The 16,016-nt window shown below is 31.8% G+C and overlaps 1 protein-coding gene across 2 annotated transcripts in view; it reads left to right on the top strand.

The window, feature by feature from the left end:
* EXOC2 (exocyst complex component 2) overlaps positions 1-16,016 on the top strand; it is a 210,444-nt gene that overhangs the window by 126,165 nt on the left and 68,263 nt on the right. For both annotated transcript variants that reach the window (XM_051970780.1, XM_051970781.1), the window contains 4 exons: positions 4,745-4,825; positions 5,251-5,310; positions 6,029-6,090; positions 12,569-12,635. In XM_051970780.1, coding sequence (XP_051826740.1) covers positions 4,745-4,825; positions 5,251-5,310; positions 6,029-6,090; positions 12,569-12,635 — 270 coding nt within the window. The remainder of the gene's footprint in view (positions 1-4,744; positions 4,826-5,250; positions 5,311-6,028; positions 6,091-12,568; positions 12,636-16,016) is intronic.

Raw genomic sequence — 16,016 nt, 5'->3', positions numbered from 1 at the left:
ATGGCACCTAGTCAACCATGGGCCCTTGATGGCTTTTTCCTGTCTCTTACCTCTCATGCTCCATAAATTACCAAACCCTATCAATTCTTCCTCTTTCGTACCTTCACATATATTCTCTTCTGTCTAGTTTCACTTATACTATCCTTATATACATTCTATTCACTTTAAGTATTGCTTCAACTTTTTATTTTATTGGACATATTTGACAATTTTCAAGGTGATGAATTGGATTTTGATTCCTTTATCAGCTATAACCCTGCAATCATGTTAGAATTTGTTCAGAATTATCTTCCTTAAGTTTACCTCCTTTGTCTAGCATTTAAGGTTCCTCAGTCTTTTGAACCACCTTTTCTTTTTCATCTTTAATGAATCTTACTTTCCTCCACAAACTCTACTAAAAACAAAAGCTTTTTTGTCCTCCCAAATGTGTCCTTGAGCCTTCCTTACTTTTTCTCCTTGCCTGAAAAAATTTCCTTGCTTTGCTAAATTCCTATAAATTATTTAAAGCTCAAATTTATTGCCAACTTCTTCCTAAAGTTTTGTTTTTCTTTCCCTCTCTTGCCTCCAGCAGTGAGAAAATCCCCTATTTGGACCTCACACAGCACTTTCTTATTATTTCTCTGATATCTCTTTTCTAATATTTAATGTCATAGTATACATCTGTAATACTTGATATTACAGTTAATATGTATCTATGATACTTGGTTTATAATAATATTTTGCAGGTGTCTTATCCTCTCACTAGATTGAAGTTCCATGAGGACACAGGCCATGTATAACCCTAAGAATAGTGCAATGAGTATAATAAGTAATGAAGATGTAAAATTAGCATCTCTTTCAGTTCTAGATCCTGTGATCCTTTGTGAAAATGAATTGGAAAAAAAAACTTGGACAAGTCACGAATTTTGAACATAGTCTTCAATAGACGACAGTGGGACAGGCCCTGGATTTGGAGTTAGAACTTAGGTTCACTTTTAAGCTTTGCAATTTACTATCCTCACAATATTGAGGAAATCATTTTGTCTCCCTGAAGCACAATTTTTTCCTCTGTAAAATGTGCTGGAAGATATAAATGTAGTAGATCCATAGAGTCAAAATCAAATAGAATTAGAGGCTTCTAATGGGCACATAGCATTTCTGTAAGCTTCATTTTGATTTAGTTTTAAAATGTATTATTTATGTTTTATTTTATTTTTATTTATTTTGTAAAAATTTTTTTCCAATTATATCTTAATCTGGTTCTGGCCACATTCCAGAATGTTGTGGGCTTCATCTATGGATGTTTAACATCTAGACTAGAACTTTTGGTTCCTTTCTAGCTCAGATCTGATTGACATCTGTAAAAGTCTAAGACAATTCTTGAGTGAAACATGAACCATTTTATCTTTATACAGCATCACAGCTTAAGGTATCCTATTAATTAGATTTTTCTTTAATATGATCATCTTTTTCTTTTTGTCTCAAATTCTATTATAAAAACATATTTCATTTTTTTTTGATAACATTCCAATACAACTCTCCCCATTTATTTAGAATGATATTAATTTTACTCTCTTTCCTTGCTAGGTAGTTGGGAATGATTTCTAATCTTCATCAGGTCAGGTTTTGAAATGAACGGTAAATGCAACCCAGAATAACTGTTCTTTCAGGCTGAGGCAACAACTAAAGTGTTATCTTTAATTTGAACTTGCCTTGCAACATTCTGAAACAGTTCATTTGAGAGCATCCTGTTTTCTTCTCATTTTGAAAAGTGGCCTTTATCTACCTTTACTCAATTTGGATCAGTTCTGAGAATTTTATTTTTCGTTAGAACTGGAATAGTCTATGATGATTCCTTAATCAGCAAAATTTGATGATTCATGAACTATACACATAGATGCTTATTATAGCTAAGTATTTTTCTTTGGGAAAGAAAAAAAGGTCAAGATTTTTGTTAATTTACAATTTTATTTATATTTTGTGTTTGTGTTCCTTGTTTAATTTTAGCCTGCCCTGACTTTAAAAAAAAATCGTACAACTATTCATTTTATAGTTCAATTAAAAATTTCCTTTTGTCTGCTGAAAACTCATAGAACTATGTTCATACTTCTTGGTTTTGAAATAACCTTCTGATTCTGTCTTTCTGGTTTTCCGCATTCTTTATTACATAGAATATAAATGGATATGGAGAAGCAAGAAGAAAAGAAAAATTGATTCTAGATTTCATTTAAAGTTATTTACATAAAGGAAATCAGTCCAAGTAAATAAATTAAAAAATAGGAAGCACTAATTCAGTACAGTCATTGAATTTCAGAGTTCAGAGTCTGTTATGAGATTAAGTGGAAAATCAGTAATCATCATCTCCTAATTAAGAGAAATTCTGATCCTTCATATACATTTTTCAAAAAACATGAGTCAATCTTAATACTTTATAGCTATAACTATTTTTAATTCAATAGTGCCACTTTGATATTATTCTTTACAGTGCCATCTAGTGGTTTTAAAATAGTGTAGCAAAATAACCAGAGTAAGAGAATAATAATAGTTCCATACTCCAGTACTTTGATTTTATAAATTTTTTCTTTTTTATAGAAAAAATTTTTCCCTACATCTTTGTTAGCACAAAACCTTTTGTACATATAGGTTAATTATGATGCTCCATATGCATAAAATTTTGAATTTTTCGAAGAGGGCTTAATTATGTGACATCCATAGTAAATTTTTCTTTTAGTTACTCTATACTACTATCATCTATTCTAATTAAGTCCTATTTACATCACTATTTACTTTTGTTCCTTCATTTAGTTTAATAGGTGCTTCTGTAAACAAAACATTTAATTATCTTCTCTCCCTTAGGGAAAATGTAAGCCAAAAAGCTTAGAACTAGATGCCTTGTAGACATCTTAAACTCAACATGTCTGAAACTGAATTTTACCATAAAATTATCTTCCCTTCCTAAACAATCCCATTACTGTTGAGAGAACTGCCATCCTCCTAGTCACCTAGGTTTGCAAGCTTGTCATTCTCAATTCCTCATTCTCTTAAGTAAATTTCATATCCAATCAGTTGTCACATTCCTCCTATTTCTAGTTTTATAACACCTCTTATATATGACCCCTTTTCTCTTCTGGCCCTGTCCCAGGTTCTTAGCTCTCATATTACAATAGCCTATTGGTTAGTCTCCCTGACTCAAATCTCTTCTTTCTTCAGTTTGGCCTATATTCAGCTGTCATAGTGATCATCTTAAAGCTCAAGTATGAATTGTTACTCTCCCAATTCAGTCAACTGCAAGACTCCCTTTTACTTTCAGAATTGAATATAAAATCCCTTGTTTGGTTTTCAGAGACTTTTATAACCTGATCCTTTCTACTTTTTCAGTCATTTTACCTTTTACTGTTTTCCATTTACTCTGAAATCCAGAGACATTAGTCCCCTTGCTATTCATCATGGCATTATCTTTTAACTGGGCATTTTTACTGGCTGTCCCCCATGCCTAAAACTCTATCTCTCACCTCTGCTCCCTTATTTTCCTTCAAGTCTCAATAAGAATGCCACCTTCTGCAAAAAGTCTTTCCCAGTCCTCCTTAATCCTAATGCCTTTCCTCCTACATTATTCCCCAATTTATCCTGTATATATCTTGTTTGTACATAATTGTTTGGATATTATTTCTACAGTTGAACTGTTAACTCCTTGAAAGCGGGGATTATTTTTTGGAGGGGTGTGTCTTTGTATCCACAGTGCTTAATACAATTTCTGGCAAATAGCAGGCATTTAACAAATGATTGTTGATAAATTAGAAAAGAGGCTGTCTCTACTTAACTGAAATTCAAATGCATCTGATAAGTCATGTTTACTATCCCTTTCTGGGATGCAGGGATAGATTGATTCTGGGCAACTATAGATAGCCTAAGTAAGACATTTACATTGTGGTACCTTTAGACCACAGGTAAATAGGTATTGATGTGTTCTGATTAATTGGTGTTTTTGTTAAATTCAGTTTTAATTTTCTAATTGTCTAAAAATATTTCTCTGCCTCAATTTGAATGTAATAAACTGAAAAATTTTTATGCACTGAAATTTTCTATTTCTTTAATCATTATTATGAATATTAATTTTTATTGTAAGGTACATTATTATACATATGAAATTAATATAATTTGTCTATATTTTAGCAATATATTTGATAAAAATATCTCATGCCATTCCTGTGGAAAAGATAGTGATGTAGATAGAAATGGTAGTTATATGGTCATGAGTTGGATCCAAAGAAGAGTCATTATCGTTTCAGCATCAGCTTGAAAGAAGGTTCTAGTGAAGAGCCCTGAAATTCTGTGCTTAGCTCTGTGATTTTTAACATTTTTTAGAACAAAATGTAGATGATGTGATTATCAAATTTGTCAATAACATCTTGGATGACAGTTGATGTGCAAAAATATCTTGACATATTAGGACATTGGGCTAAATTTAATGCTATAAAATTGAACTAAAATAAGCATAAAATATTATCCTTGGAGTCAAAAACTGATTTACAAGTATGAAATAGAGTTTCAGACAAAGCAATTTGTCTAAAAACATAGTTGCCTTATCTCATTGCAAATCTTTAGAGGCTAGATGACCATTATCCACTATGTAGACTATGTATTACAGCAGAAATTCTCTTGCAGCCCATAGTTAGAGCTTATTGGATCTCTTCAAGTGAAATTCTTTGATTTCTTTGAAATGTTAATTAAGAATATATATATATATATTTTTTTTTTCTTTCAGCCATCTCAGTTTGAACAATGCATTGTACATTCCTTGCAGTCACTCAGAGGGGTTCTGGAATGTAAACCTGGAGAAGCTAGTGTAAGTTTCTTTTAATTTCACTCTTCCCACTTTTTAAATGCATAGATACAGCTGAAACACCAGAAACCACAGAAACAGATCTTTAAGACACTGTAATCCTATTTTTTCCTCTCAATATGCATGTTTCATGTAATTAAATATACTATTGCTTATTTCTGGTTCTGAGATGGCTCATGAGTAATATAATGGTACTATAATGTTCTAGGTAAATTACTAATTTTAATATACCTTTTAATTAATTATATTTTTCATATATTAAAAATATGACATTGGTAGTTACCTGTACTGATTATTCCTATTTTCTCATTTTTTCACATCTCACATCTTAATAAGTTAAAATTATAATAAAAAGATTAAGATATATCAATGAATCTGTGCTTTTCCTTAGTAAGGACTCAAATTACTCATTGTAAATATTGTTCTAGGTTTTTCAGCAGCCTAAAACACAGGAAGAGGTATGCCAGCTAAGCATCAATATCATGCAGGTAATATTCAAAAAACAATAATGTATAGTAAGCTTGAGAGTGACGTAATCTCTCAATTTCTTTTCCTGTTCATAATGATTCAGAAGGTATAAAATAAAGAATGGATAGTAAACCTCTCAAATATCTTACCCTCTTTGCTACTAGGTAACTGTGTAATATTGATTAAATCACTTCAGATATAACCAGTATCTATTCAATATTTACTGTGATGGGGAAGATACAAAATTTAGATAAGTCAGGATCCTTGCCCTAAGGTCTTATAGCCTGATTCAAAGAGGAGATACCTCACCCTATCTTAAAAAAGAGAGAGAGAGAGAGAGAGAGAGAGAGAGAGAGAGAGAGAGAGAGAGAGAGAGACGATTGGATTACACGCCCCTAAGTCCCTTCCAATTCTGATATTCTAATGAGATGATATTGTATGTGTAATCTTTTGTTATTTTATTTGAGTATTTCAGACACATACTAATATTATTTTTAGGTTGTATTTCCTACTGAAATATCATAAGATTTGGAGGTAGATGAGAGTTTCTGTGTATGTTTCTTGTAGGGTGGGGAACATGGCAGGGAAAAGGAATGATTTTAACTACATGAGAGTCAGTTAAAGAGCATTTAAAAAAAAATACTTACTTTAAGCACCTATGTGAACAAAAAATAATGTTTGCAGTTTTATGGAAAACTTTTTTAAATTGATCTCTGAATATTATTATTTCTGCCTTAGGTTTTTATATATTGTCTTGAACAATTGAGTACCAAGCCTGATGGAGACATAGATACTACACAGTAAGTACCCCAGAAATGGATCAGGTTGGGAAATCTAATAGAATAAAACTGAAAGAGGACTGAGTACAGTAAAAAGAGTGCTTGATAAGAAATTGGGACCTGAGTTGAAATTCTGGATTCATTACTTACTGTCTCAAATAAGTTGCTGTAACCTTTTGAATCTCCAATTCCTTATTTACAGAATGAAGTTAAACTATAAAACCACTAATATCCCTTTAAACACCAAAACTAAGAGCACATAAAATATAAATCTTTAAAATTACTGAATTGAATTATTGAGATCCCAATAATGAACAGGTATAATGTCACTCAGAAAATACTTATTAAGTATATACTCGGTGGAAGGCACTTTATAAACACTATCAGGGGCACAAAGATTTATTTTAGATTCCGTTAGGGCAAGACAATATCATATTTATCTTTATTTTTGTTTTATTGTTTAGTATAGTCCTATACAGGTAATTTTGTAATTTAAATAAAATTATTGGTAATTTTTTGTTTTTGTATCACCTTTATTTTCCAAATATATAAGAGAAGGGAAAATTGCAGCAAAATTAATTATAGCACATCAGCCAAGTCAGACAATGTCTGTAATATCTCATACTTATAGTTCCCCACTTTTGCAAAGAATTAAAGGAACTACATTTTCTCTACTCTTGTCCAGGACCAAGTTTGATCATTATAATTACATAAGTTTGTTTTTCTGTTTGTTGATTTTTCTCCATTTTGATTATTGTAATTATTATGTATGTTATTTTACTACTTAGGTTTACCTCACTTTAGATCAATTCATGTCTTCTCATGTTGTACTTCTTCATATTCGTTGTTTCTTATGGTGCTACAATATATATATTGATGAACTTCAATTTCTTTAGCCTGTTTCCATTTATAGATATCTGCTTTGTTTTCATTTCATCCATTCCTTTCACTTAAAAAAATTGTTATGAATATATGAATTATTTTGGTGTATATGGAACTTCTTGGCCTCCTTAAGATATATATGTAGCAGTGGAATTTTTAATCACCTTTTTAAAAATAAAATTCTAAATTGACTTCCAGAATGATTAGACCAATTTAAAATTTCTTCAACAATGTATTAATATAGGTAGAACCACATAGCAGAGTACCAAAAGATTTCATTGACTCTTCCATTTCCCCTTTCCCACCAAAAAACAAAACTAAAAAAACCCTCCTCCAAATAGGTCTAGAAAATTTATCTAAATAAATCCTAATGTGAAAATCTAAGAAAAAATCAAAGCAAATCATTTTTTTTAGCCTAGCATAAGGAGAAGCTGTGCCCTTAAGCTAGAAGTAGTACTGGCTTTAGCAGAGAGCACCCTTATAGGGTTTGAGAACAGGTGCTAATTGCCAACTCAGATACACAGCACCAGTTCAGATTTACATATCTGCACCCAAGTATAGTAATCTGGGATAGGGCCTGAGACCCTAGGCTATGTAGCAAAAACCTTAGAAGCAAGCAATAGCAGCGTAGCTTGGACCCCCAGAAGTAGAATGGGATATTACTTCCTACCTGTAACAAAGTCTCAGGCCTGCAGAGGAATAATCAGAGCAGGAATCTTAGGCCAAAAGGAAGTTTGTAGTTCTGCCACATAATCACCAGAGCCAGAAGTCTGACTGATGGTGACTGAGTTCAGCAATAGTCTCTTACTACTCAGACCCAAACCCTAGTCAGGAATTTGCAGAGCTCAGATTAGGGGAATAGCAATAAGACTTTTACCTGGATCATACTACTTTGAGTACATTGAAATCTTGCACATCCTTAGCCTGAGCCTGAGACCTTGGAATAACGTAACATTCTATACCTCCAAAAAAGCAGCAACAAGACTGGCCTGGATGTTCCCTCCAGAAGTATACAGAGTTGGTCCCTTAACATCAAGTTAGTCAAAAACTAAACTGGAAGAAGGGACAAACAAACAAAAGAATCCTATCATGTAAAGCTTTTGTAGTGACAATGATGCTCAAAACATCAAAGACAGTGACTCTAATACATGTACAAGAAAAGCTTCAAAGAAAAACTCAACTTGGGCAGAAAATCAACTAGAATTTTTGGAAGAGATTAGGCAAGAGTCATGGGGGAGGAAGTTAATAAATATTTTTTATAAGCAAACAAGAATGTTTGAAGTAAAAAAAATGGAAATGAGAACTGTGGAAGAAAGAATTGGAAAGAGAATTAACAACTTGGCACTAGAGATATAAAACCTTGTCCAAGCAGCACATTGAAAATTAGAAAGGATCAAATCGAAGCTGATGACTTGATGAGACAACAAGAAATATTAAAAACAAGATTGTAAGTAAATATGAGAAAATACCAAGAATCTCATAGCAAAAATAATTGAAAAACATTAAAGAGAAGATTTAAGAATCATTGGATTGCCTAAAAGTTATGACTGAAAAAGAACCTAGACTTCATACTTCAGAAATTGAATCTCGTAAACCTACAGGGTAAGTGGAAATTTAAAAAGGATCTTTTGGTCATCTTCTGAAAGAAATACCTGAATGAAAATTTTCAGGAACATGATAGTGAAAATCTAGATATTTCAGGTCAATGAAAAAAATACTATAAACAACTAGAAAGAATTCAGATACTGAGGAGACTTGGTCAGGATCACATACAATTTAGCAGCTACTCCTTTAAAGGAGCAGATTTCTTGGAATTCTGAATTCAAGAAGGCAAAGGCTATATGGGCTTGCATCCAAAAGTATCTTATTCAGCAAAATTGAGTATAATTTTACAGGGCTCAAGTAGGGATCTTTAATGAAATAAAAGATTCCCAGGCATTACTGATGAAAAGATCAGCACTACATAAAAACTTTGAAGTTCAAACATTGGAATAAAGATAAACATTGAAAAGTAGAACTGAAACAGTTGTAAATACAATATGAGACTAAACCAGGTTAAACTACATATACTTTACTATGGGAAGATAATACTTGTGTCCTCTCTCAACACTGTCATCTTCAAGGATCACAAAAGGAGTCTAATTAGATTGAACATCTATGAGTGATTCTGTCATATCTTGATCTTAAAAGAAGAATGGAAAGAGGGGACTAGGAATACACTGCTAAGGGGAGAAGGGAATGAAAAGTTAGAAGAAAATTATCTAACATAATTAGAATATACAGATATCTACACAAAAAAGGAGAAGGGGGTTAGAAGTGCAACTGAAACCTCACTTTAAAACCGGGCAAAGAAAAAATATATAAACACAAGGAACTAAGTACACATTTATGCTTCATTCAACAGGGAAATAGGAGAGAAAGGGGAAAGGGTAGACAGGAAAATTGGGGAAGGATATACTGAGGAAGAGGTTAGTCTTAAGGAAAATAGACTCTAATTTATGATGTCCAAAAATATTTTAGATGGCAAAGAATAGAAATATGAAGGGCTGCCTGTTAAAGAATAGCTGAACCACTTTTGGTATGTAAATGTGATGGATTACTATTGTTCTATAAGAGCTGAAGGTAATGATTTCAGAACCTGAGAAGACTTAATTGAAATCTGAGTAATATTAATAAGACCCAAGAGAACAACAACAATATTGCAAAGATAAACAACTTTGAAAGTCTAGAAACACATTAGTATAATGAACAACAATGATTCCAGAGAATTAATGATAAAACATGCTACCTATCTCCTGGGAGAGGTGAAGGACTCAAGAGTGTTGAATTAACACACACACACACTCTCTCATACTCTTTCTCTCACTTTTTGCTTTATTTTCTTTGAATATGGCTAATACAGAACTTTGTATTGTTTGACTATGCATATTTGCAAAGGGGGTTCATTTTTTTTCTTTCATTTTCAACTGGGGAAGTAGGGGTAGGTAGGAGGAAGAGAAGGCTAATTTAATTTAATTTAATTTTTAAAAATTATTACATTATTATTATATTAGTGAACTTGATTTTTCATGGCCCTGCCAATAGTATTTGTCATCTTTGCTAATTCCCAGAGCATAATGTGAAACCTTACTGGCATTTTGATTCATATTGGTAATGATTTATAAAAATCTTTCACATGATTCTTAAGAAAACTTTTTTGTTCATATCTGTTGTCTATTCTTACATCAGGGAACAGCTCTTGATAAAATATGTATGTTAATATCTTATTGGATATCATATTGTTATCTGATCTGATACAAATATTCTTTTTAATCAGCAGCTTCCTTTCTCGTCCTATTTCCCTTAGTTTTCTTCATGCAAAAGCATTTCAACGTCATAAAATCAAAATTTTCTATTGTATTTTTTGTATTATTTTCTATCCCTTTCTTGGTTTAGAATTTTCTTGTTAATATTGAAATAGGAAAGGTACTTGATACTATTACTGTTAATAGAATTAGTTTTATTATGCTGATATAAAGCTAACTTCTGTCAAACACACCCTAGTAATTTCTATCAAATATGATGTTTTTTCTTGAAATGTTATATTCTCTGTTTTATTTAACATAGGCTTATTGAATTTAAGCTTCTAATTCCTATTTCACTTTTTTCCACTGATTTAATTTTTAACTTTTTAACCAGGACTAAGTAATATTTATAATAATGCCTTATAATTTGAAGTCTAGAAGTGCCAGTTTTTTTTTTTCATTTCTTTTCTTTTCATTTTTTCTCTTTAAATTCGACAATGTTTTGTTCCTCCAAATAGTATTGTTATTTTGCTTCACTCAAAATACCTCCATGGTAGTTTGAGATAGCATTAAGTCTATAAATTAATTTCACAAATTATTTTTGATTGGAACATAGTGTCTGCCTTCATCAAGTCTATAATCTATCTTAAGTGTCAGATAATAGATCTGAAAAATAAAGTTGATCATATTTTTACCATCCAGGTTATGAACAAGACACTTTATAGAACATGGGGGAAAATGACATTTTAAAAATATTATATTTTATAATGGGCTTGAATGATTAATGATGTAAAATTGTTTTATAATTATAAATTTCTATATAAACATCTGTTATTGTTGCTGTTACTGTTAATATACTTTATAATAATGCCATTAAATACTTCATATTATTTAATATATAATTATAATGAATATTGATTTTTGCCAATAAGAATTAGTCATGCTATTTAAAGTCTCATTAATATAGTTTATTACAATCCTTACTAATATAATTTTATCATTTATCATATTTGTCATTTATATCATAATTATCTTATAGTTAATGATTACAAAGCATCTTTATATACATTCACCTCAGTGACCTTTAAGATCCCTTTCAATTCTAAAACTGTGATCCTATCATTCCCTACTATAGTTTTATGTGATAAGTCTTGAAAAAGAATAGTCCTTATTGAATAGATGATTAAAATGAGGCTTGAAGAGGCAAAATAATCTGCCTCAAGGTTACTCTGTTAGTATAATTTACTTGCAGGGCTGGGATTCAAACCTAGTATTCTTTGGATTCATTCTTCAAGTTTCTTTCTCATTATATTGACATATTGTGGGACCTCTTTATATTGCTGCTTTTAGAGGCTTGACATGATGTTATAGATTAACTTTTTTTTAATAATTCTCCTAGAATTTCTTAGATCATATAATTGTACTATGGTTAGTTATTTGGAAATACACATATGCAAGACTATGTTACTAGTTCCATTTTAATAGTTTAGTTTGTCAAATGACAATTGGCTTATATAAAAAAAAATCATATTATTAAAAAATTTTATAAACAAAGCACAGAAAAGAAGTCTTTCTTAGATTCCTTGCTATTAGGTATATTTAGTTACTTGGATGGTATATCCTCTTATAAATTATGCTTATTGACTATGGATAGTGTTTATGAGAAATTAGAAAGAAATATAAACCTGGAAATGATTCAGGAAACATGAAGAATTGGTGATACTTTAGAAGGTACTATTCCATTGTAATAGAGATCCAAAGCTATTAATACTCTCTCAAGTAATAACTAAAAAATATAATTGAGAGAATTTTGAAATGTGTCCTAAATAAGAGAAGTAAGAACTATATTATGAGATTTTGAAGAGTTTTTAGTATCCGAATCCTTGGGAACCTACCATGGTGATCAGAAACATGTCATCATATATTTACATATATAACTAGTTGAATTTAAATAAAATAACACTTATTATTAATGAATTTTTTAACATTTACTTTGTTAAGACAGCTTACAGAAGGTTCCATATTGTTATCATAGTAGTCAGAAAACGTTGCTTCCTTTGAGCAGTTGACAGTTGGATGAAAGAAAATTTGCAGCATGTTATATAATCTAGACTAAAATATTTTAAATTACATTAATAGATTAGTTGAAAGAAATCTCAACTTAAGAATCATAGGATCAGAGTTTAACCAGCTTTAGTCTTAGTTTCTTAATCTATAAAATGAACTCAATGGACAAGACAACATCTAAGATCCTTCTGGCTCTAGAGTTATAATCTTAGGTGGCTCGGATTATATAAAAGTGTTATAACTATTTCCTTTCTTTTTACTTTCAGCCTTTCAGTTGATGTTTCCTCTCCTGATTTATTTGGAAGTATCCATGAGGATTTCAGTTTGTCTTCAGTAAGTGGAAAATAAAAGGGAGGGGCTGTGTGTGTGTGTGTGTGTGTGTATGTGTGTGTGTAGAAGAAGTAATCTTTAAAAATTAACTGTGCAAAAATTATTTTCTAAATAAATACTCATTTCTGGAGATAATGTCACATCATAGAGCACTGGAGAGAAATCTGGCCGTTGTTCCACTATCTGGCCTTGTGATCACAGATAAGTCATTTTACCACACTGCCTCTCATTTTCCTTATCTTCATAATGTGAGTATGGGATTGGATAATGTTTAAGACCCTGGCCAGTTTTGAATTCACTGGGCCTCTATAGTGCTAATATACTACTAAGAGTATGACATTAAACTATTTGTGGTAGTATATCTTATTAAATTGTTGTATATTAATTCTCCAGGGCATGCTCATATGCCACTTTGGATCCACTAAATAAAATTTTCTAAGTTTTCTTGGAAAGATTAATTTTTTCATCTGTGCTGTGAATAAAACTTATTTGGCATTGATCTTATAATTAAAGTTGCAGTTCAAATTATATAACTAATGTGACAACACTGGTTTCCTTGTGAAGTAGGGAGAAATATAAACGAGGTACTTTAAAAGAGTATGAAAAAAAGAGGTAATTCCTGTTGTGAGGATCATAAAGGAGGTAACATTTAGCTAGATCTTATTAGATGCTAGGATTTCAGCAGATAAAGATAAAGCGGGGTAGTCAATAACAAAAACAAGAGCTAGGTGGCTAGAATCTAGGAAAGATGTTTGTTGTACAATTTGGCTAAGACACAGAATATGTGTTTAGAGGACTAAAATGAAATTAGGCTGGCAAATTGAATTGCAGTCTAATCATAGAGAGCCTCAAATGCCAGGCTAAGGAATTTAAATTTTATTTAATGATGGAAAGAAACAAAGTGACTTCTCATTTCACAGAAAAGCTATGTGGTTGGAACTTTAAAAAAGAAGAAAAGAAAAACAAAATTGTAAGATTAAATATATTTATATATAAAGTTACAGAGTAAAGAAAAAGAAATTTCTAGGTAGTAAGAGTCAATTAATGAATGTTTCATTCAATGAAGTAGTTGACAGATTAAACTAATAATGGTTACTTTCACATTTTTCTAGAAAAAAGAGTTTTGGACACTTAACACTTCCTAGCTGTGTGATCCCAGTTGCCTAAGGGGGAAAAAAAAAGAGTTTTGGATTTGTAGAAGAATGCCATATTTTAGATGACTTGTGATATATCTATTATTTTGGGTACTTTGCAAACACTATAGATCATAATAACACCAAGGCTTAGGGATCAGAGAAGAGGTTGTTGAATAATTGTAAATAATTGTAAAAGTGGTCTTTCTCAGGCTTGACTGCATCCTTTCTTAATGCTAACATGTCTCTTATTCTCAGTTAATATTCTCACCATTTATTTCATTTTGACAATTAGTATTTGCTTACTGTATGAAAAAAAAAAACTTTGGAAAAAGAACTATATGGGATTCACAAAGGAATGTTGCTCTCCTTATTCACTTCCTTTTTTCCCCTTGTTCTACACTGGCTCCAACATAATCCTTTTTATTTATCTGAAGACTTCTGAGTCAAATCTAAGCCTCCTTTGCAGCTTTCTTCATGAGGCGATTTCCTAACTTAGTTGTCATGTTTATAGCTAAGAAAAATTGGTGAGAACATAGGTGGCTCCCCCTTGAAAAATTTGGTGCTTAAAGGAATAAAAAATAGGACCTGTGGAAGGGTTGGGGAGTTTACTTGAATTGAAATATTAGAAAGCATAAAAATGGCTTAGCAATTATTATTACAAGGATTATAGTTACCTAATTCTTGTTTACTTTAGAGGAAAGAACTGTATCCATTGCACTGAATTTGAATTAATTGAAGCTCTCTATGTTAAATGCAGAAAATTTTGACTAGTGCAGAACAGAAACATTTTCCTGGAAAGTACTTTTTGCCTTGTTTTTAGTAAGAGGATCTTAAATCAAGGTACTAAATTAGTCATAGTTATTCCAGAGAATACATTCATATATTAGTCGCCATAGGAAAAAGTACTCTGGAGTGAATCATGGTAGCAATATGAACTCAGTTCTTAGAATTTTGTTTACAAAAATAATTCTTCTGAAATATAATGTAATATTTTATTTTTCAGCATTTGGATCTAATAGTAGATGTGATATAGGAGAAAGTGCTTCAGTAGGTAGGAGATGAGATTAGGATTTAGGAGAACTAGATTTAGTAGTAGTAGTAGTAGTAGTAGTAGTAGTAGTAGTAGTAGTAGTAGTAGTAGTAGTAGTACCAGTACCTAATTCAATCACTAAATTGCCCAAATGAGGGAAATCACTTGACCTCTGTTTTCCCCTGACAGAATGAAAGTATTGAATAAATCAAGTCATTTACTCTGCCAGTTATGTATAGCTCTGTGCTACATATTAAATAAATAGGAATTGATTAGCAGGAGAAAGGTTCTAGAATTAAGAGGGGTTGAAAAAAATTTCCTGTTAAAAATAGTATCTTATTTGAGACTTGAAGGAAACCAGGGATGTCAAGAAGTAGTGTTGAAGACAGAGGGCATTTCAGACATAAGGGATGTCAAGGGGAAATGCCCAGAGCCAAGAGATGTTGTCCTATTTGTGAAACAGCCTAAGGCTGATGACAGTGGATCAAAGAGTACATAGCGGAAGACTGGGTAGGAAGGAGCTGCATTGTAAAGAGCTTTGAATGCCAAAGAATTTTGTATTTGCTTCAGGAAGCTATCAGGAGCTACTGATGTTATTTATTGCATTAGGATAGGGTAGCAAGATGATGTGTGTGACATGGACTTTTTAGGAAAGTCTCTTTAGTGACTGACTGGAGGATGGATTGGAAGAGGAAAAACTTGAGACAAGCAGATTAACCAGCAGCCAATTGCAGTAATTCAGATGTAAGATGATGGGAGGCCCCTACTAAGGTAATAGTGTCAGAGCTAAGAGAATGGGACATAGTGGAGAAATGCTCAGAGGTAAGAGTGACAGACTTTAACAACAAATTGGATATTATGGGATTAGAGTAAGGATTCAAGATGACTTCTAGGTTGTAGGCCTGAGGGATTAGGATGGAGAGTGTTGCATTCTCTATAATAATAAGGAAGATAGGAGGCAGAGAAGGCTTTTGGGGAGGATAATGAATTCCCTTTTGGACATGTTTAGTTTAAGATGTCTTCTAGATCTCCAGTTCGAGATAACTAAAATGTCATTGAAGATTTGAGATTGAAGGTCAACAGTGGTTGGGACAGGATAAGTAAATTTGAGAATTTAAAGAAATCACCAAGTGAACTAGTATAGACGGAGAAGAAAAGAGCTCAGGACAGGTATGATTAGAGGGCAGGACCCAAATGAGCATCCAGGAAAGGAGACAG

The sequence above is a fragment of the Antechinus flavipes genome, chromosome 1 (assembly GCF_016432865.1).
Source record: "Antechinus flavipes isolate AdamAnt ecotype Samford, QLD, Australia chromosome 1, AdamAnt_v2, whole genome shotgun sequence".
In the NCBI taxonomy this organism is placed as follows: Eukaryota; Metazoa; Chordata; class Mammalia; order Dasyuromorphia; family Dasyuridae; genus Antechinus; species Antechinus flavipes.
Note: the sequence above shows the minus strand (reverse complement) of the source record. Positions and strands in the feature narration are given on the sequence as shown.